Raw genomic sequence first — 24,049 nt, forward strand, 5'->3', positions numbered from 1 at the left:
AAAAACTTACCCATGAATGTAAGAGATCCGTATCTACGTGAGAAGCCTTGAGATATTGGTGGTGAACACAAGACAAGCACTCATTCCAGGGGTGGACTTCGCGGGTTTGGAAATGAATAGAAGTCCAGAGTGAGTTTTCTAGACAAGGCTCCCAGTGGTTCCACATCAGACTTTCACCTGCAGAAGGAGGTACGTCTTCCAAGCCGCATTCATTCAAAGTTCTGGATCTTCTCAAAGGCATGAACTCTAAGCTACCATCAATTTCTTCCTTTTTCGTAGTGCTCGCATGATTAGCTTTCCTTGCTTGGAATTTGGTAAATTTCATACAGAGAATAGATGTGTCACTGTCACCTTTGGAATTAGGTAAAAACATATGTTAAAATAAGGCCATATAGGATGACGCTAAATGAAAGGATCTCCAAGATATAAAAACAAAAGCTTTATAACGAGTGATTTTTGTCCTTAATGTAGTATGTTATCTCTCATCTCTTTTGCTGTCCCTTGATTATCTCATATTTTTACAGTATTTCACCTGGTTATCTGATATATTGTATATATGCCTATTTGGTTATTTGAAGTCCGATGGGGAAGGGAGGAAAACAAGATGAGGGGAGGGGATTGAGGGAGGGAAATGGGGACCAAGACATGAGAAAGGGTATCAATGTATGTGAAGTAATGCGCCTTCTATCTGGTGAATATAACATAATCCTTCTACTAATTACAATAAAAATATATGAAAAAATTGAGACTTTAAAAATTAAGCCTGTAGTAATTCTGCACACGGAGACATTACACAAATTCCATTTGTATACTACCTTGTTTACCACATTTATATGCTACGTTGTTTACCACAAGGTAAACCTGGCAGCCCTTCAATTTCACAAAATAATTTAAAATGTATTTTTAAAGAAAAATTCATTGGTTGCATGAAATGTTTTTATGAAAGTAATATTTACATGAAGCTATTGAAACTGAATGTTTTGAACTACTGAACTGCAATGAATAAAAGCCCTTTGCAGACAGCATGCTGAAAAACACTTGAGAAAAAAACACAAATATTTAAAATTCCCCATATTCCATAGGTATAACATGGCATGATTCTATTCCAAAATATTTCTTTTTAATTTTAAGGTCGTATGTGAAAGCATCATAAAAGCAAACTACTTTCCTTTCTTTATTTAATGGAACTTTAAAGAATGAAATCTCAATGGGTAGAAGATGAAATCCCACTGATATTCAGAAATATCTATTTAATATCAATTTGCAAATAAATTTACACATGCAGTACAGTTCATAGTGAATATTTTGGAAAATCTAGAAATAGACTGAGAAAATTTAGTTAAAAAGGTATATTATAAAGTCAGTGTTTTGTTTATTCAGTGTGGTGATGGATCTGATAAAATCCTTATTACTGTGGTCTCTTATCCATTAAATTCAAGCCAAGGCCCTCATGGATGTTTAAAAGTATTGCTCAACCAAAATAATATATCCTGTTTTTTCCCTATACAAACATACCTAAAATGAAGTTGACTACATAAATTAAGAAGCTACTACTAAAATAGAACAATTACAATAATTTTATTGTAAAATTATAGGAGAATGCCCTTTTGCTGCTCCTCTTTCTTTCTTTCTCTCTCTCTGTCTCTCTCTCTCTCTTTTTCCTCCTTCCCTCCCTGTCTTTCTCTTTCCAGAGATCATTATTATAGATGGACCTGCTGAACTAAGGGCTGATCATATTCCTGATTAGACAGAACAAGATAACATCGAATCTGAACAGAACACTCAAACAGGTTTATAATTTAAGATTGGTGAAATGTTTATTTCTAGCATTTGTCCATTAATATTTTAGATCAGTGTTGATCTCTGAGTGCAAAGTGTGGAAAGCAAAAGTACAAATAGGGAAGCAGTACTAACATATTTAATAGTTATGGATAATTAGATTGGATTTTGTATAGAACAAACCTGAACCTGTTTTTATTTCAAATATTTAACTGATGCAAAGGAAGAATCTAGTTTTCAAGGCTTTCTTGGTAAATAAGTATATTCAAATCAAAGTCACCATTTTCTATCGCCAGTTTTCGGTATTCACATAAATTTCAAAAATACTGTCTGTATGGCCATGGGGCTTGTGTTTTATAGAACCGTGTATATTTTCTCCCTCAAGCTTACTCGTAGCTTTCTCACTGTGTCTGGTCCTAAAAAGAAGAAGAAATAAGATGGAACACAGATATGAGGTTCCATCAGAAATACAATTGGGATTTGTGTTTTCAAACCAGTAATCAAGAATGCTTAAGATCTAATGCTTCTTTTAAATCCTTATCCACGTGGACTTCTCATCAGTATGGATGAGTTCTCCCTCAAAGAACTTTAGTAGTTTAGAGATCTCTTACTGTGATTTATTAAAGTTGGTTTCGCCTCATCCAAATTCTGCATCCTACATTTCTTGGTCCTCATCAGTTTCTGCAGTCGCTTTAAGTTTCCTGTTGATTGTAGTGGATCACTGCCTGATCTTAGGGCCTAGCACAAACACCAGTCAAGAAAAAGATAAATTACTCTCCATAAAAGAATATGTTGAATAAATGTGGGAAAAATTAATAAGGAAGCCTTAAAATCTGAAGCTCTGTTGAAGCAATCACTTGAAAGCACATTACATGTGAGGAATTCAGAATCGTAAACAGGGCTTTGCTTTTGAAAGGATGTGCAGAATGAAACAACATAGAACCACAGAATGACACAATATGCTTTACCATAGCAGCTTTACTTGCTTACTGTGAAACTGTGAATAAAAATATGTTTGATTAGCGATATTTATAACTTATTTGAACAGGATAGAAATATTTCCCATTGTTTTAATGTTGATGAATTTGTGTTTTTACTGCTCTCATTGTTGTGTTCACACATATGAACACAATATATTAACATATATAACCATATTTCTAGTTAATACATTCATATTATTTTACCAGTAAGTATTAAATTGACCAAATTGAAATATTACATAGCAAATATTATAAATCTAAATGACACATATATATACAATGTACATATATATACACATATATGTGAGGGGGATATATATACATATATGTATATATACAAAAAGTGAATGATTCAATTCCTCATTGATATTTGAATGAGACATATTTACAATTGCACTTTATTTGAAAGCAATTGTGAGCCCAAGGAAATATTTGGAGGTAAAGACAATCTGTCAGGTAGAAATCTGTAATCTTTAGAACCAGATTTTATTTGGGGGCTTCAAGAACAATCAATATAAAGTTGATATTAAGTCTCTGCAAAATGGATCTGATCTTGTCCCTTTTCCAAACATATTGAGTTCAAAACAAAGTAGTGTCTTGTTAATTTCTTCATATACAATTACCCTTTTAAGCTTCTTTTGTGGTTAAGTTTTATATCTTTATTCACTAACTCATCTTGAGATATTTGATGCAAGTTTACTTTTCTCAAATTGAATTCAGATTGAGTTTCCTATATTTAGTCAAGTGGGTGGCATAATGAATGTTTTCTGAATGGAAATATAATTTTGATTTTTTAATTGAATTTTAATCTACCAAATGGAACCTGTAAGTACATTTTTAACTCTTGACTGGCTTCTTTCAGGAACATCTCCTTCTCTTGCCACCAAGTAGCCTATACCTGTGCAAATTCATATTACATAAAAACATTATGGTAACATTGTATGTTATAGAATAGTAGAATTTTAATGATAATGAAAGTTAAAAGTAAGTTCTTATTATCATAAGCAATCTAAAATCCTGACCAGTGTTAAAAAAATCCTCTAGTATGCTTTAAAAGTAGAAACTTTTTACTTCACTCTTCTAATCTATTACCTTTATATTTGCACTGAATTTGTTTAAAATTTATAACAATGTACCTCTTATTTTTAGATACAGTCAAACAGCATTCCCCTCAACTAAACTGAGCCTCCAACTAAACTACTGAGCATCTACTATAAGTTATACATTATCCAAACATTCTGGCAAACAAGTAGATGAGTTCACAGCTTTCAGGGAATCTACATTCTTGAAGAAGTTCATATATTAGACAGAAATAAGAAAGCTTGGACAATAATCACAAAGATAAGCCTCTTATTTGTTCTTAATTTACTATGTGAAGTTATTTCTTTTCTCTTTTTTTCCTTTATGGTTAATCTCATGTGGTTAATGTATCTGACTTTGTTACCTTGTGTATTGTACATAAGTTTATTTGTTTATGTGAAATAGGGGAAGAGAAGGTGCAAAACAAGATGACTGGGAGGGGAAGGGAAAGAGGGGGGCAAAAACATGAGAAAGGATATCAATGTTCGAGAAGTAATGTACCTACTATCTGACGAATGTAATTGTAACCCCTCTATACATTACCCTGATAATAAAATACAATAAAAAAGGAAAGTTTGAGAGAAAACGTGTTATGCTGAAAATTACAAGCATGATTGGATGAGGCTAAGGAAGAGGTGTTCGTTAATTTAGACTGAGTGCTTAGCTAAGACTTTACTGAAAATACTAAAACTGAGTACTGCATGGTAATAAAAAAAGCAATATGAAAATTTGAAGATGGCCTTGGATTCAACAGATAATCAAGATACAAAATGCATATGGAATGTATATACATATATATGGAATACATGTATTGTATTTATCAACTTTTACACGCATGTAAAACTACACATATAGCTAGATGTAAATAAAGTATCTTACTACATATATATGTGGTTCATAAATGTATATATGTATACAATTATATGTATACATATATATGTGTTGTTGGAGCTTTTTAATTTTATCCCTTCCATTATATTCTAGAAACTTATACTTTGGAAACTAGATCTAGTCACCCATTTGATGGAAGTTTTATTTTGTTTCTGTCTCATAATGAAAATGAAACTGGGAAGAAAAATTAGAGCTTGAATGAGTTTTAAAAAAATCCCTTTGTTCTTTCTTTTGTTCTTAATATCTGATTAAGAAAAAATCCTTTTTATGTCATCTTTAACAAGTATTAAAGAATCCTATTCAACTCATATCTATTTTACATAATTTCTTCAAGAAGGTGAGGAGTGGGTTTCTAAAATTCATATTTTAACTTACTTTGGAAGAAAGCTATAATTAAAACCCTGAAGTGAAATTCAAAGTATTCTTTTGTATTTTATATTTCTCTGGATATAAATTCTTACAACCATGCTTAAAACATAGAACTTCAATTATAATTGTTGCATCACAATATATTGAGTATAATAAGCATATAAACATATAAAAATATGTAAATACCAACTTTTAAATCCACCCCAGGAAAGTCCTGTGGGACTCTTATCTCCAATTAATTACAAGAAAACCAGAAGTGGCACTACGGCTCAAAGTGGTAGAGTGCTAGCCTTAAATGAAAAAGCTCATGGAGAGAGCCCAGCTCCAGAATCCAAGCCCTGTATCTGACATCATCTACATCATCATCATCATTATCCTCATCATAATTATCAATGATATAAATAGGTTTTTCCTAGTTTGTACAGTCTTTATTTTTATATTTTCTAACATTAGCATAAATTGCTTTTAACATTGGGAGAAAATTTATAATTTTATAGTGCTAATGTAGGTTTCAATACTCAAATATGTTGCTGCCAACCAGGAAAGGAAAAATTCAGGTTTTTGAGCATGAATTATTCATGTTTGGAAAATTATTCTTAGAGACTGGATACAAAGAGGAAATTATTTTCATGAAATAAAAACAAAACTTTAAAATGTGTATTAGTAATCCCTGAGTTGATATACCCACTCATTTCTACATTTGATAATAGAAACTTATTCTAAAAAGATAATTTGTGAGTTTGGAATGATCAATGAATATCTAGTCACTTCGTGGACGGTAATAAAACGAAGAGGATTAAAAAACTAGGAACAATTAAAGCAAGCAAATGAAAACAAATACATTCCATATTTCATCATGTCTTTCAAACTACAACTAACCTAAGTGACAGTGGCAAGATGATTTATTTAGGAAAATAAAATATTAATGGAAGAAACAATTATACTTGTTGGGTACCGCTGTTGATCTGTCACATCATCTAATGTCTTTGCTTATACTTGCAAATTTTATTACATATATTTTAGTGACAGAAACTGAAATTAAACTAAGGCTGAATCAGTGGTTAAAATAGGGCTGGGCACAATGAAACAATCTATTAAAGTTATGAAGTAATCGAATGAACCAAATAATAAAATAAGAATAATGTTCTTCAATAAGGCATAGAAGGTGTTAATGCACTCACCACACATTTAGTAACCAAGATGTAAAAAAAGAAAGAAAGAAGGGGGAATTTTGTCAACCTGTGATGGTCATTGTATAACACCGGTGCTAAGAGAAATAGTCATTGGTTACTGAGCCAGTCCATCCATTGGAAGATGAGCTTGAGTTTCAGTAAAACTCTACACATCTCAGTACAGAGGAACAATTGAACAAAACTGCATGTGGAGAAGGATAATGTGTGCTATGGAACTGTACAAATAATAACTAACTTAAAAAAAAAGCAGGAAAGACTATCACATGAGAGTCTTGGGATGTAGCTCATTGGCAAAGCCCTTGCCCTTCAAATAAAACTCCCTGAGTTTGATCCCCAGTAATGAAAAAGAAAAGACAAATAAAAAAGAATATTACATGGGAAGGGGGCAGTGTGTTTGACTAGAGGATTAACAGGCATTTAAACAGCTGAATAGTATAATTTACCCTCTCTAACATCTGTTAACACATTGTGTAAACACAAGTCACACACTCAAGTCCTAATTCAAGCTTTCAGTCCCTCTCCTTCCTGTAAAGAGATTTTTTTTTTAAAGAGTCACAATCTTCTTATAATGAGGAGCTTTCTGGGAATGTAACATGGAAGGGGATTTTCTAGAGGCTCCACAGGTCCTATTTTCTATGGTATAAAAAAAAGCCACGACATCCTGAATATACCTTCATACACTTCTATACGAACATGGTATGAACAGAACCACGACTGTTCTTTGCCTATTGGCTGATAAGCTCTTTTAAGCAATGGCAATGCCTAGACAATTGAGAGCTTCTGGGATGCATCAAGTCAGAGACAAATGAGGGTCACGGTGGTTTAAGGGGAATAGTAAGGGGAACTTCCTTCCTGTGCATCACTTCTTGTGTATTAGCCATCTTACTTCCTGTGTATTATCCCCTGCTCTGAAAATTTGAACAACAAAGTTTTCAGAACTTTTCATTAGGGCATCTCTCCTTTTTTCTTAAGTACACTCCCTATATGAGAAAAAAAATGGATAACAGAAAATTTCAGAGCTAGTTCACAAGTGAAATAATGTTTAGCACCTATGTGAGTTCTAACAGGAAGAAACATATACAGGAAATAAACATGAGTCACCAGAAACTCACCTGGTAATAATCATCCCTGCTCTAAATAAATGATCACTCTGTTTTCATGCAGCCTGTGACTAGCTACATAAACTTTAGCAACACATTTCTTCTCTCCATACTTCAGCTTCTTGAGCTATAAAGTAAGAAGTTCGCCAGAGAAATCCACTGCTCTTCAATGAAGGTGAGGGTGAGACTAAATATGTATCTACTGTTGCTACAAATTCTTAGAGTTTAGAAAAGTAACAAGGGAAATGGGGGCAAGAACTACCATCAGTCACAAATTATGAGAGTCTTAAGACATTTTCTAGTACATCATCTTACTTAAGCGATGAGGAAATGGAGACACACAAATGTGCATTTAGTGGTCAAATAGTACAGCTGATAATATGGCCATTATTCACTTCTCTTGTGTCTATTTCTGGTTAATATATTCCTAGACCTCCCAAGTTCATAGCTATATATTAATCTGGAAGTCCTTTCTGTACTTACTGAGATTCATCTATTTTTTTGATACTTAACTAGCTATTAAAATCTCAAGAGACATGGAAAATAGCAAGGGCAGGACTCAATTATTTTTCACAGAAGATAAGTAATACTTAAATACTACCTTTTCATCACCTCTTCATATCTAGTCCAGCTATCATGTCTTGGACAACAAAGTTCGCTGAGAAGAAAATGGTTACAGAAATTCAGATGTTAATAATACATTGGTTATCTCTGATAAGAAGAGTATGAATAAAGATATTTTGAGGCTATTGTATTCATTCCTACATAAAGAAACATAATTATTCAGGGTATTTATTGGCACAAAATTTGCAAGTCTGTGTTACAATGTCATTTTGGGAAACAATAATCAAATATATTATACAATTTAGTCTTCAGTGTTCTTGTAAACCCGTCTGGGACAAGCACTATAAATAGGATGTACAGTTTATTCAAGTCCATCATCTGCGGTTCTTGCCAATGTGGATGATAGCAGAGGAAATTTGCCAAGTCTTCAAAAATATGTCCTTTCCATGAACCTCTGTCTAGAAATGGTTGCACAGGGAAAGAAGTAGTTTGATGCTATCAGAGGATTTTAATTTCATAAGGGAGGACTGTCTCACAGAGACTTCTTTCTGCCATTCTTAAAATTTCCCTATCTCAGGAAAAGATACTAAATTTTAGAGGGAAATTTTCAAATAGCCTCCTATTTGAAAGAAAATGTTTCATGCTATTTTCTTAGGTTAGGAAAGTTCTCAATTTTTTAAAAAAAAATGGTTACTTTAATGCTTTCTAGAAACATTTGCTGAGTGGAAACTTTAAACAGACGTAATATAAAGTACAGGAAGCAGTGTTCATTAAAATGAAGATAAAGAGATGAAATCCCCACTTAAGTAGAAGGATCTTGGGAGAAAGTTCTCATCATTTTATGGGCCACAGGTGTAAGTTTTGAGAAAGAGACAGACACTAAAGCTCAGAAATCATCCTTAGAAAAGAAAAAGAGATAGCAGTGTCAGATAATTAGAAAGGGGTGTGGGGAGATGGAAATGGGGACAAAACCATGAGAAGGGCTATCAGTGTGTGAGAAGTCATGCACCTGAATAATGTAACTGTAATCTCTCTATACATTATCTGACAATTAAATTAAAAGAAAGAAAAAAGAAATAAAAAATAACTAAAAAAATCAGAAGTCACACAGCTACCAAAATAATTGGGAAAGGATCCATTATCTCTATTAGGATTGTTGTTTCATTATCAAAATACACTTATTAGTGTGTCATTAATGACTTTTGTATACACACATACAAAGATAAATGTAGGAATACGTATATGTGAATATGGATTATATATATATATCATGCAATATATTTGCAGTGAAGGTGATGTATGCACTATATATTATACATGTATGTTAGCTGTACTCCTGTCATCTCATTTTACTGCAGCATCAAGCCATGATTAAAAAAAATAAAACCCACACCTTCTATCTGGCGAATATAACTGTAACCTCCCTATACATTGCAATAAAAATTCAAACAAAAACTAAAATCAAGAAGACTTGTAGAAAGAGAGAAGGAGTGTTCTGAAACATGATTAGGAAGTAGGGTTTTTTGTAATCCTTAGTGCCTGACACTAGTCGGCACATAATGGAAAATAATATTTGGGTCTCTGGGGCCGGGAGTTTGGCCTAGTGGTAGAGTGCTTGCCTAGAATGCACCAAGACCCGGGTTGGATTCTTCGGTACCTCATACATAGCAAAAAGCCAGAAGTGGTGCTGAGGCTCAAGTGGTAGAGTGCTAGCCTTGAGATAGTCCAAGGACAGTGCTCAGGCCCTGAGCCCAAGCCCAGGACTGGCAAAAAAATAATAATAATATTTGGGTCTCCAGCAATTCCACTACTTGGCATTTACCCAACAATCCAGAAACAAGGACATACTAAACCCACTAGCACAACAATGTTCATTGCAGCACTATTCACCATAGCAAAGATATGGAACCAACCTAGATGTCCCTCAGTTGATGAGTGGATCAACAAATTGTGGTATTTGTACACAATGGAATTCTATGCTGCTGTCAGAAAGAATGACCTCACCCCATTTGTTAGGAAATGGAAAGACTTAGAAAAAATCATATTAAGTGAAGTAAGCCAGACTCAAAGGAACTTAGGCTCAATGGTTTCCCTCATTCGTCATAATCAGTAGAAACCTTGGGCTCTACTAGCAGAGATTTGCAATAGAGCAAAATCTTGATACATAAGGACATATAATGTGAAGCTAATTGAAAGGACCTCCAGGAACGTGAAACAAAAGCCATATAATGAATGATTGTTGTCCTTAATGTACTATGTTGTCTCTCATCTCCTTTGCTGTCCCTTGGTTATCTCATATTGGTATAGTATCTCACTTTGTTATCTGATATATTGAATTTATTTGTATTTGGATATTTGAAATTTGATAGGGAAGGGGGGAAAACTAAGACAGGTGGGGGGTGTGGGGGGGAGGGAAACGGGTACCAAGACATGTGAAAGGGTATCAATGTATGTGAATTAATGCACCTTCTATCTGGCAAATATCATGTAACCCTTTTACTAATTACAATTAAAAATAATAATAATATTTGGGTCTCTGATACAGTGTAAGCACAAGCCAAATATACATTTGGAATTGGAAAACAATCTCATAGCATGAAAGATATGTCTTTTTTTCCTTACATTTAATGTTTATCAGTCTAAGCTCCCTATTGTCAATTTTTACTTATTTTAAAAATCTATGTACCTGATATCATTCATTGTTTATACCTAGGACATGCGAAGATTTAAGTAATGGACATTGATGGTGTTTATAAGATAGAAGAGTGTTCTGGTCTCAAGACTGGCATTTCCCACAGATATTCATATATTAGAAACTCACATACAAGGGAATACTGTTGGGGCTTAGGGAAAAATGACTAAGTCAGGAGGGCTCTTGAATAGATCCAGGATGCATATAAGAGAAGGTGAAGGTGAATCTCCTTTCCATCAGATGATTCAGGAAGCATCTACCATCTTTGAAGCAGAGACACAGAGACAAGGCCTCACCAGACAGTGAGTCCTCTGGTACCTCAGTCTTAGATTCTCAGTTTCAAATCACTGTGACTGATAAATTTCTGTTGTTAAAATATATACAATGTGAGATAATTTTTGTAGCATCTTAAATGACTAACACATAATTAAAGTTTTACTAGGAGATGAAGTTCTTCAATTGAATTAAAAGATATTTAAGGGAAAGGAGTCTAGCAGTGTTCAGTGGATTACTTCAGGAAACAATATTCATATGCTTTTTAAGTTAGTATTTATTTAAAAATAGGGTACCAATTTACAAGCTAGGAAACTTAAGGTTAAGTTTAAGTTTTTACTCAAACTTAAGTTTAAGCAAAAAAATATAAAGTCAAACTTTCCAGCTCATATAAAGATATGACAAGCTGGGTTATAGAAACATTTAAATCTAGGCAGACATTATGACTTATAGCATAACCAAATTATAGCCAAGGATTGAAGCCAGAAGCAGAAAACTGACAGACTATATGAAGTAGCTGAATTTTATTTCACTATTCTCTGTACCTTTGGCTTCTTAAAGGACTGGTTTTCAGGCAGTCAACTGGAGATTGGTTACAAGGATGTGCAAGTGATTCATTTCTATGAGTATTTTGTTTGCCAGAACTGGTTCTCATAGCCATCAGAAACTATAAAGGAAAATGAGGATCAAAGCCTTCATTTTATATTCTCAGTAACAAAAAACAAATCAAGAAAAAAATGGTTGAAATGGGTGTAGAGTGCTCTAAGTATCAATATTTTAAGTGCTACCCAAAGAAAGGAGGACTGTCTATACGTATCTACATTTGTATGTGTCACTCTAAAGATATACATATGTGTGTTAATTAATTTGCTCAATAAATATCTTTTTACCCTACAAGGAGTTGGGGTAGGGAAGGGAGTAAATGTTTTGGTTCAGTCTTGAGCAGAGGTGCCTGACAGTGTTTAATATCTCCAGCAGTGAGGGTAATAAATGTTATCCTTTTTGATCATGAATATGAATGGTGCTTTGAAGGCTGAATGCAACCTAAAATTTACGTGAGAAATGAGGCATGCAACATTTTTGAAAATATATTAGCCCAAAGCCTGCATTGCTGCATATTTTATACTCTTTTCAATATGCTACACACAAGATTTGAGCCATTCACAGAATGTTGCCAGCGAAGAACAAATAAGAACAAGGATACAAAAGCAGGATGTTTTTTATGGTTGGTGCAATGATCACAAGACTAAGCAGACTGCTTTTCTTCATATCCATCAATCAGCATTTCTGCTGCAAGCCTAGTCCTGTAAGCAAGTTACCCCAGGCCAAGGATGCAGAAGAATTCATGAAACCAGTCTGTGCTGAAAAATATTTGTGCTAAAGTATATCTTTATCTGCCTCTTGGTTTCTCCTACCTTCTCCAGGCTTGAGAACTCCCCTTTGCTTTGGGAAACATAAAGGCTGTAGATTCCTGAATACTTTCAGGTTGGAGAATTTATTTTATGTTTGAATATTTTTATTCTGAACTTTCCAGTATCAAAAATGTATGCGGCAGATATGATCACATCACAATTGTAGTTTATATTACAATCAGTGTCTTGCAAACTTGATGCCCTGTTGCACATTTCATTTGTAACATATAAGCAAAATGACCATATGAAAATATTTAGTTTCATAACACGGTAAAATAGAATAAGGTTTCATTATTTCATTCTATAGTTGAGTATTTGAATTGTATGATGAATACACAGAATTTCCATGATAATAAATAATAATTGACTTCACTTTTTCTAGGAATGGTTTGACTTCCCAAACTATATCTGAGCCAACTTTGGCCTCATGGAGTGACAAATGCATGGGACATTCTATCCATGGATGATGTCCCTAGATTGTCCCAATCCCAGGGTGTTTTATAATGCAATTACTTGATTCCTAGGCCTTAATCACAACAATGCAGTTGGAGAGGAGTGTGGCTAAAAAATCTATATTTTCAAGTGAGTCTTATTCAGAGAGTGCTCAGGCTTCTTGCAGAAACACTGCTGCAGTGCTCCTTTGCTTTCTAATGTGACAGCATCAAACTGCTACATTCTACCCTCTACCCACATCTAAACTCTATACTCCCCACAATAGATACTCTGCCAATGGAAGAGTTTAGTCTGTACATTCACAGAGAATATTCTTCTCTGTTCAAGAATCATCCACTCCTTTCCTCATCTTTAATGGGCAAACGGCATCCACTTTTCCTCTACCACAGAAATCAATTAATCATTTACATGACACTTTATGTTAAGCCAAGATGTTTTGTTTTACAGATAAATATTTCTTTTCTCTTCTTTCTTTTTTATTCTTTTCTTCCTTTTTTTTGTTTTGTGCCAGTCCTGGGGCTTGAATTTAGGACCTGAGTACTGTCTCAGAGCTTCTTTTGGCTAAGGATGGCACTCTACCACTCAAGCCACAGTGCCACGTCAGGCTTTTACTGTTTATGTGGTCCTGAGTAATCAAACCCAGCTCTCTACCAGTAAGCCACATTCCCAGCCCCAGATAAATATTTCTTAGTAAAGTTCAACTGCATATCTGTTATGAATAGAAAGAGCAATTGAAGATGGATAAGATCAACTCTTACTTTTTTTTTTTGCCAGTTCTGGGCTTGAGCTCAGGGCCTGAGCACTGTCCTTGGGTTTTCTCAAGGACAGCACCACTTGAGCCACAGCACTTTTGGCTTTTTGCTATGTATATGGGATTGAGGAATCAAACCCGGGTCTTCATGCATGCTAGACACTAGGCAAGCACTCTACTACTAGGCCAAACTCCCAGCCCAACTCTTACTCTTAAATGAGGATATCAGGATGAGTTGGTTTCTAAATGCCTGTCACACAATATGAGTTCCTTCTGAATAATATTTAGTGTTAAACTACATGTCACCACTGAATAGTTAGCGTTCTAGAAGCAACATTCCCTAGCCCACTAAAACCTCCAAAAGCATTGGCATTAGGGTGAAAATTCATCTTTCATTAATTTCTTTTGAAAAACTTCTACATTATTTTTTTCTTTCTAACAGGTACCTGTTTTTTTTTAATCTGCTAAGAACCTAAAAGGAAATTTCTTTTGGCACAAAACATGTCTGGAGAGCTCTTCCTGTAAACCAGCCTTTATTTTCTGGCTATCAGACAATTCTTCCCTTAGATATTTTTCCGAGACATCATCTGAATTTAGGAAAATTGGACTGTATATTTCAGCAGTAATCTACCAACTACACTCATGAAAGTATCATGGAGTCTCTGCAAAGGTAAAAAAAAGAGAGAAGCAGCAGGAAGAGGTGCAGAGCAGAAAAAAAGAGGAGAAACCACAGCTATATTTTAAAACATTAACTAAATACCAACCACAAAACTAAATGACAGCTATGTTTTAAAAGCATTAACTAAAAAGCAACCACAAACCTAAGTGCTTTACAGAAATCCCTTATTCTATCTTCATGAAAGTCCTGAAATACAGGATCTTTTATAGACAGAGGTCTTTTATAAGCAGGGTCTTTTATTTGACAAAGAAATGATAACTGAGGCAAGAAGGATCAGTGCTTTACCAGAAGTCACAAAAAGCTAAGCCAAGATACAAGCAAGCATACTGTCTGAAATCAGAGCTCTGATGCAACTGTTTTTGGGTGAACTGAGTAGAAAATGTGTGCTCAGGCAATGTGTCAACAGATCTCAAGAGAATTGCATAATTCCAGCAGAATCAGAATAACCTGCAGAACCTGTAGTTGATCAGAAGTTAGGGTTCACTGACTAATTCATTGGAGTACCCCCCATATTTTGGAAATTAGGCTGGATTTTGGAATGGGAGCTGTTTCATTTCAATAAACCCACCATTTAATATTTATTTGTTATATCTTCTGCCTACTGATGAGTTTCCTGTATCATGGAAGGTCAGTTCTAAATTTAGAAGGTCAGTTACAAATTCTTTAAAAAAAATTCTACCAAGTAATTCAAGAAGACCCTATCACTATAAGAAAAATAACAAAAAATCAGTTTGATAGCTCTATTGACTCATATAATCTTTCTTGCTTCAGGATGGATAGCAACTATTTGTTAATTAATCTTATTATTAGGGAGATCCAACATTTAGGTGATCTTAATTGCTTGAAATGTTAATTAAAGAAGCTTCAAAAGAATATGTCAGGAACCACAGTGTGGAATTTTATATCAGTGTAAAGTCTCAAGATACAGGCCCTACACTCAAGGTTGCCAGACATTTGAAAGCACTTAGCATGAGTTCTCCGCAGAGAACTTTCCACTATGTTAATTTAACTGGCCCATGGTTACTTATCAAAATGCTCTAGAGCATGATGATTTACATAAATGGTTTATTATCTCAAAGCGGTTTCTTATCTCAAGTCATCTTGATTTTTTTTTTATAATCCTATTCACAGGAACAGAAGCATGGAAACTATAAAACAATCAACATTGAATACATAATAGGTACAAGGCAGTCTAAATGTTGTGCACTATGACATATTATGAAGTTCAATAACAGGATGATTTTTATAAAACACCAAGCTTTGACTAGTCACATTACTCACTTGTGAGGAAGTTCCTTCTAAATATTTTTCATGAAAACTATGTGTGTTATTAGTCAAGATGAAGCCATCTTCATCTGGATCTATAAAAAGAGATAAAAGTTGTATATTGATGATCAGAAATTATAAGATTTGGAACTGTGAGTACAATTCATTTGTAGAGTACCTGACTATAATAACTACAGTCCTAGATAAAATCTGCAACATCTCAACAAATAAGAAACCAAAGAATTATAGGATTTTGGAAGTTCACATGAAATTTAATATATTTTACATTTTCATTTTTTTTCTTCTAAAGCATTACATTGTCTTGTTCATAAAATATCCCTTTCTCCAAGCTACATTCTTTTCATGTAAAAGATGGCAACATAACAACAAAACTGTCAACCACTGTTTTCTTAAGCAAGCCATGGTATCTTGCTAGGACTAAGTTTCTATCTTGATAATAAAAGACAGTCATATCAGCAGCAAAAGCTACAGTTAGTCACCTACCTGTTTCTGTTAAACTAAGCTTTCCACCCCTGGCATTTTGAGTTTCATTAGATCTGATCCTCTCAACATGAATTATTTATGTTGAAACTGTTCTAGGTATGGTTTAGTGAAAGCTTTGGAATTTGGTATCCATTTGCTTGCAGCTACATGGAACCTTTTCAAAAGTAACAGCAATTCCCTTTCAGCCCTTGTGAAAATAACTCCCTTTATTTAAATCTGAAGTTCACAGTGTGTTAAGAGAGGAAAAGAGTTCTTGGGTCACTCAATCTCTTTTATTTTATAAACAAGTTTACAGACACCCTCACTTCTTTTTACATGCAACCAGAGCTTCAATTCCATCCATGCAGTTGCAAAAACATGCAGAATTTCTTTCAATTCTCCTTCATAACAATGATCAAAACTATGCTACATGCAGGACTCAATGTCAAGACAATTTGTAATAGTAACTTAATATGTCAACAATAGTAAGCATCCTGCTAGATTCTGACAAATATCACATCTTAAAAATGTTTTTAAAATCTGGTTTTTTGAAACAGTATTTTCCATCCCAGGATCAAGATGTTAGAAGTTGTTTTGCAATCTGTTTTCTTTCTAAGTCTCAGTACTTAGAAAACCATTTCTTTCCTCCTTTCATTCCCCTTTATCTTTCTTTGATCTCAACGAACTTTGAAGAGCTTCTGCTAGAGAGATTTTTCTAGGTGTGGGAAAGGGCAAGGGGTCTCTTGTACACTAGACTCTATGAGTTAGATGAGGAAATAAGATGTGAGGATGGGTAATGCACTTGTGTAACAATGCGAGGTAGTAAAGTGAGTGATTGAGACAGTGTTATGGGAAAAGATCGTTCTAGCTTAGACAACTGAGGAAAAGGTAGGGCTGTAATAAAAGCTTGAAGAATAAACATGGTGATAAACAGGTAGAAGAAAATGAAAAATATAGGTCCAGTGAAAATACTCTGAACATTGGCTGATAGAGCAGATTGAGTGGAATGGGGCCATTCTGGGTCTAGTCTAGGAAAGTAGGACAGGATAGGTAAGTGAGGCCAATTTTTAATGAACTTTGATTACCAGCTGGAATAGTTTGGGCATGACCAATTAGGTCAATTTTACATGTATAAATATTCACAGGTGTCAACAACTAATTTTAATAAATGAAGTCAATTTAGTTAAGGAGTCAGTGGGATTTCTGTAGTGAGCCAGAAGGTGAGCTCCTCAGCAAAAAGGTAAGCATGATTCTCATTTCTTTCAAGCTAAAGCTTTCTGAGGCTTTTGGTTTAGGATTATGCGATTCAAAAAATATAAATCTATGTTGTTGTTGTTGTTGTTGCTTTTTGTTTTGAGGGCTTGTCACATGCGAGTGGAAGGGGTTTTTTTCCATTTTATTTTTTATTATTGAGGTAATGTATGAATCTATGAGTTTTATTGTAATGTTTTTCTTATTTTGAAAATGCCCGGTGGTCCCCAGAAAATCTTTCTTTGGGAAGAAATTCATAAGTAAATTCATTCTAGGTATCAACAAGTGGAAATATTCAGGTTGTATTTCTTTTTTTTTCAAGTTGTATTTCTTAAAGATGATCACAACAATTATCACCAATGTCACATGGTCTTCTGCAGTGTGAACTGGCCATTCCTCCAGGAAATGGAGTGTAATGTTCTCCTGTTGACTCTAAGCTAACCTCGGTGTCTTGTGTATCCCAGTACATTGTAATGGAAGTGATGCTATGTGGCTTCCTCTACCAAGAGCAGAAGAAACTTTGTGGCTTCTGTATTGATATCGTGTGATCATCATTTCCCGACACTTTCTTGTTTGATGTGTGAGGCTTTTTGTGTGTTCCCCCCTTGTAAAACCTAACCCTTAATGATGAGAAAACTGAAGTTACGTGAAGAGGCCTACATACGAGTTCTCTAAGAATCTAGGCTGAGCCCAGTCTATCCAAGATAATTTTTCAACATACAAGAGAAGAAGTCTATACTGATTTCAGCCGTCAAGCCCTTCAGTTCTTCTTAATCATCTAATATTCCTATATGAAATCACAAACATTACATCATGAAGACATGCTCTGACTAAATTACTGTCCTCTGACTGACTTCCATGAGCAAAAAAATACACTGTTTCATAGCAGTAAGAATCAAGGTGGTTTACTCACAGCAGTAGATTATCATGACGGGCAGAAACTACATAATGGGTTGCAAACATCTCTATTTGTAAGACTGTACCATTCAGCATAAAAATTGAGGATCACGAGCCAGGAGTTTGGCCTAGTGGTAGAGTGCTTGGCTAGCATGCACGAAGACCAGGGCTGGATAATTTGGTACCACATACATAGAAAAGGCTGGAAGTGGTGCTGGGGCTCAAATGGTAGCGCTATAACCTTGAGAAAACCCAAGGACAATGCTCAGGCCCTGAATTCAAGTCCTAGAACTGGTAAAAAAAATATTGAGGATCAAATTGAAGCTCATACACAGATACTGAGAAAACAAGAAAGCGAGGGAGTGGTACTAATAATGATGTTTTGACCTAACTAATTTTCACACCGGTAACGGTAGTAATATTAAGGACTCCCTTAACAATTGGAAAGTTGCTAAGGTTCATTTGGATGAAATATGAGTACTCTGAAAGTGTATAGAATGCTTCCCTGGAAGGTAAGACTTCCTGCTGCAATAGGAGACCTTTGTCCCAAGAGTTTATTCCCAGCTATGATGGCAACTGTGAGGTGATTGAGGACTTCCTTCTGACATTCCTCACAGTCCAGTCGGGCTTGCATCAAACAGCCTGCTCTGGGGAAACTCATTTTTAATTAAATGTGATGGACTAGAAACATAGCTCAGAGGTAGAACTCTTACTTGCCTAACATGTGTGAGAACCTAGATCTAACACTCAGTGCTGCCAAAAAATAAACAAAATAAAGTTAAACATTTTGGATAGCTTATTTCTATATCATTGAAGAACATTGTTGGGATTCCTCTGAGTGTTATATTGAATTTGTAGATAGCTTTGCGCAACAGTGCCATTTCCACGATGTTAATCCTTGCAATTCAGGAGCAGACTTATTACTCCAGCTAGGAATTCTTGTACTATATGGATGAAGAACAAATGGAGCAGGAGTGCTTGTCTTGTTCTTGATTTTAGATGAAATAAATGGTTTTAAGTTTTCCTGAGTATAATGCTGGCTGTTATATACAGCCTTTATCATATTGAGGAATATTCTATAATTTCTAGCTTCTCTAGTGCTTTTATCATATTGAATATTGGATATTGAATCTTGTCAAATGCTTTTTTTCTGCATCTATTGAATGATAATGTGGTTCTCCTTGCTCCTGTTGATGTATTGAATTACTTTAATTGACTTGCATATATTGAACCAGCTTTGAATCACTAGAAAGAAACCTGTTTGAGTATCACGTAAGATTTTTTTTAGTTAGCTATTGAATTCAGTTGGGCAGAATTTTATTGAGAAGTTTTTCATCAAAGTTCATCAAGGAGATGGGTCTATAGTTATCTAGTTTTGGGATGAGGGTTATCTTGGCTTCATAGAATGAGTTTGATGGTGATAATCACCTTTCTGTTTCATTAAAGAGATAGAGGAATATTGGAATCAGTTTTCCTTTGAAGACCTTAAAGATTTTGGTTGTGAATCCATCTGGTCTGGCGATTTTCTTGGATGGAAGATCTTTTATTATCATTTCTATTTCATGACTTATTACAGGCCAGAATATAACCATGTTCACTGCAGCACTGTTTACCATGACAAGATAATGTAATCAACCCAGATGCCTCTCAATTGACAAATGGGATCAAGAAAATGTAGTATGAACAACAAAATACTATGATTTCATCATAAAGAATAAGGCCCAAATTATAAGGAAATGGAAAGATGTTGGGAGCCAGAGTGGAATCAAACTGTACCTTGATTTGCATCAGACAATGGCTTTATTGTCTTATTGTTTTCTGGCCTTATTCTGTTTAAATGACCTGAGATTTACCATATGAATGTAACACCTGGAAGTTCCCTGGGTCTCAAGGAGGGAAGAAGCTGGAGTGAAAAATAAACGCGGCAGTCTTTACCTGGACTGCGGACATCCCGGACCCGGTGTGTCTGTCTCTCTTCTATTTCTTCCTAGTCCTTGCCCCCTATTTCAGGAACCCCAATCTGCGAACCCTGGTTTGCTGCCGGTTGGCCCCGGCAGAAAGACTTGGAAAAAATTATTCTAAGTCAAGTAAGCTGGACCTAAAGAATCATAGGCTGTGTGGAAAAATTTTCCCTTTTGTAATAATTAGATTGTGCCTATAAATCTACAAGTAACCCCAATGAATAATAAGAGACAAGCTGGGTGTGGTGGCTCACACCAATAATCCTAGCTACTCAGGAGGCAGAGATCTGAGGATCACGGTTCAAAGTCAGCCCAGGCACTAAAGTTCATTAGACTCATATCCAATTAACCAGTAGAAAACAGGAAATGGCTCTGTGGCTCAAGAGGTAGGGTGGTGGCCTTGAGCTGAATAGCTCAGTGACAGTGCCCAGGCCCAGAGTTCAAGCCCTATGACAAACACACACACACACACACACACACACACACACACACACACACCAAATAATTATACCTGTACATGATTAATTAAATGTCAGTCTAACGTCACACAGTAAGACCAAAGGAGGACATTCTTAGGAAAGAATCACAAAGTCTCAATAGCTATGTGCACAGGATCATATAAAAGGATGCTGATTATCAGGATGAACTCCAAGAAATGGAAATGAATAGTTTTTTTTATCATACTGTGTGGTTTTGTCTTCTGTTTCCTGCCCTCTTTTTTCCTATTTATTATGTTTTTCCTTACAAATTTCATCTTTAGAAGCTCAATACATCAAATACTCTATGCATATGATCATATAGGAAGAGCTAAGGAAAAATGAACTCCAGGATAGGGAAACAACAGATTTATCCCTGTGGCTGGTATTTTTAATGTAATATGTGAAGTAGTTCTTTACTATTTTTTTTCTATTTTTATTTTTCTCTCCTTTCAGCTCTATCCACTGTTGTGGCTGTATCTGACTTTCGTACCTGGATATTTTCTATACATTTATTTTTGTCTATTTGAATCAGGGAAGGGGAGGGGGAAAACAAAATGATGAGACAAAGGACAAAGGATGAACCAATATAACAGGGATATTCACAGGACAGTATGATGGAAATGAACTCTACAGTGTGGGAGGAATTGCAGGGATGGAAAGTGAGAGACAAACATGGGAAGGGATAATAATATTCTAGAAGTAATGTACTCTACCTTATGAATGTAACTATAACCCCTCTATAAATCACTGATAATAAAATAATTTTAAAAAAGAAATTTTATCTTTAGCATCCTATAAAACAGGGTGATGATACCAACAGTGGCCAATCTCATCTTCGTCTCATGGAACTACTACACATACTGCCAATCCACCAGCATAGTCAAGCACTCTGAAGTAATTAGGCAATTAACAGCTAAAAAGTAGTGTTTAAAATGTGAAAGAAATATTATAGGTTGATCTGTAGGGCACTAATTGCTTAGAAATACTCTGAGCCTTCCAAATGAAGCCACTACACTGATAAAATTCAAGCCCAGAGCTTGTGGCCCTCCAGCTCCCTCTGAATTTCTCCCTTCAATTTATAATAGCACTGACAGCCTTGGTCTCAAGCCATCAACTCTTCCTAGCACAGCATTAATCCCTAGGTAATATCCTGTGACTCAGCTGTGCCTGCTTGGAATGTCAACTGAACTTCTAAGATATGGATCCACCCCTCACACGTACACACCACCTTCCTAACCACTCATGGTGACTCCTGATTGGATTTTGGGAAGCTCAAAATATCAAAGCTGGGAAGAATTCTGTAAAATAAATCTGTTTTCATCTTTGACACAGGCCAAGAAGCATCCCAACTCAGTCCAAGATCTTGATTGCCTTTCTAATATAGCTATCATAGAGTCTCCAGGCTCTTGCTACTTGATTTCAAAAGCAAAACTGAACAAACATATTTCAATAACAGGAAGTCTTAGAAAGTGGAAAACTTGACAAGATATGTGGCAAAAAAATAATCAAGAGAAATCTCTAATGCTGATTCTATGACTTCTTAGTCATATATCAACATACAATAAGCAAAAATATAATGTGTTGTTAGAGGAGTTGATGAGCAAAGTAGCTGACAAATGAACAAATGGCAAACATAGCACTTGTCTGAATAGAGCTTTGAGATAAAAACTTTGGTTGTAATTAAAAGAAATTATTTAAAATAACATGACTTAGCTCAGTTTTGTATTTACTCGGGAGGGAAGAGTAAACATTTAAAATCCTAATTGAAATTATTCACCAAAACTGTTGCTTGAGATTGGATAAAAATGATATATTTTGAAGGGCACTTGGTATTTTCCTTTTAATTAGACTACAATACGCTGCTTTTTCCAATGTCAAAATATGTAAATTTTCTCTGCCTGCCCTTTAAACTACTTTGGGAAGATGCAAAGTCAGCTGAACTAAAATTTAACCGTTACCTGTTGGTTGACAGAACCTTCTGATGTGGGAATCACTCTCAGGATTTCTGGGTTCCTGCCAGATTGTGTCATTCACAGTATTTCCTTCAAAGTTAAATAAAAGAAATGGTGAGCAGAAATCACTGCAACATCTCTCTATTAGTTGTAAGAAATTTCAAATCAAAATCATTTTAACACATGGCTGTAACTTGGCAAACGATGTTTTAAGAGAGCTCTGTTTTAAGAGATCTCCATTTTGAGGCATTCTGGTTTGAGATGGACAACCCGAGGTGACATGGGCTGCTTTGTTATTTGCACTATCAAAGTACTCATACATATATTGTGGAATGTACTATTGAAGTGATTCTTGATTGCTTATGATTACATTATTCTTTGGAGATCATAAATTCATGACTATTTATGTGTATGTTTTAGTATCCTCTTTTGTCTACATTCCTCATCATTTTCAACACAATGATTACTTGTACAAGATTGTTGGACTGTGACTGTTTTCTCAAACTAAAATTCCCCTGTATTTAAAGAAGTCCTGGATAGGTGAGGAAATGAGATGTTCCAAATGAAGAGTTGAAATTCTTCTAATTACTATATCAAAGCAGCCATTCTACATGTTGTATCTTACATTGGAAACACAAATTTAAAATGATGGCAACCAAACTTTAGCATAGAGACAAATGCAGCATGCTTGTTTATAAAGACACCATTTGTTGTCATGTTTGAATTGCAGTAAAGTCAGTAGATTATCAAGATTTATGTTAATCACTAATGTTCAAGAAAAATAGTCTGTGAGAATATACCTTGATAGGAAATAAAATTTTTCTTACTTGCTTCTATTTAATATTTAATATTACCATTCAAATCAAGACTAATAATCAAAATATTTAAAATATGCAGAGTCTATAAGAAGCTGATGAACCAGACCAGACATAATCCCTATAGATTCCACCATTCTATAGGAATGTCCTAAGACACTGCAGACATTGAGTATTTATGGCCACCCTGCTATTCAGATCTAGCTTTCCAATACTATAAGACAGTGGTTTTGAAAAGAGAGGAAAGAAGATTAGAATAAGCACCAGAATGGCAAATGCCTAGGGAAAAGGAAAGGAGAATGTACCTACTAGTTTAAACCTATATATGTGTGCACATGAGAACACAACACACACACACACACACACACACACACACACACATGCACACACACAAGAATGTTTATCTTGATAATCCAGATCCTTTGCATATTTTGCATGTTTCAATCTTTTGTAATTACTATTCCCTGATTTCTGTGAGGGAAAGCAGAGATGTTTCATTAACTTTCTGAAATTTAGGAAGATGATTAGATTTTGTTGCTTTAGAATTATTATTACAAAAAACTCTCTTCTTCTTATGGTTATATAACCATAGGTACAAACAAGAATTTATCTGGTATGTGAAAATAGCAGTAGAGCTATTTCTTTCTAATGTATTTATGTGTGTGTGTGTGTGTGTGTGTGTGTGTGTGTGTGTGTGTGTGTGTATGTATGTATTTATTTATGGTAGGT

At 34.9% G+C, this 24,049-nt stretch overlaps 1 protein-coding gene across 1 annotated transcript in view; it reads right to left on the reverse strand.

Moving 5' to 3' along the window:
- Samsn1 (SAM domain, SH3 domain and nuclear localization signals 1) overlaps positions 1 to 24,049 on the reverse strand; it is a 134,721-nt gene that overhangs the window by 84,709 nt on the left and 25,963 nt on the right. Inside the window, exons 8-14 of the mRNA XM_090331159.1 lie at positions 22,512 to 22,595; positions 15,498 to 15,577; positions 11,467 to 11,588; positions 7,994 to 8,050; positions 7,179 to 7,200; positions 2,391 to 2,517; positions 11 to 351 (exon numbers count right to left, since the gene is read on the reverse strand). Coding sequence (XP_090187285.1) covers positions 11 to 351; positions 2,391 to 2,517; positions 7,179 to 7,200; positions 7,994 to 8,050; positions 11,467 to 11,588; positions 15,498 to 15,577; positions 22,512 to 22,595 — 833 coding nt within the window. The remainder of the gene's footprint in view (positions 1 to 10; positions 352 to 2,390; positions 2,518 to 7,178; positions 7,201 to 7,993; positions 8,051 to 11,466; positions 11,589 to 15,497; positions 15,578 to 22,511; positions 22,596 to 24,049) is intronic.

The sequence above is a fragment of the Megascapheus bottae genome, chromosome 1, assembly GCF_031878675.1.
Source record: "Megascapheus bottae isolate mThoBot1 chromosome 1, mThoBot2.hap1, whole genome shotgun sequence".
Classification (NCBI taxonomy): domain Eukaryota; kingdom Metazoa; phylum Chordata; class Mammalia; order Rodentia; family Geomyidae; genus Megascapheus; species Megascapheus bottae.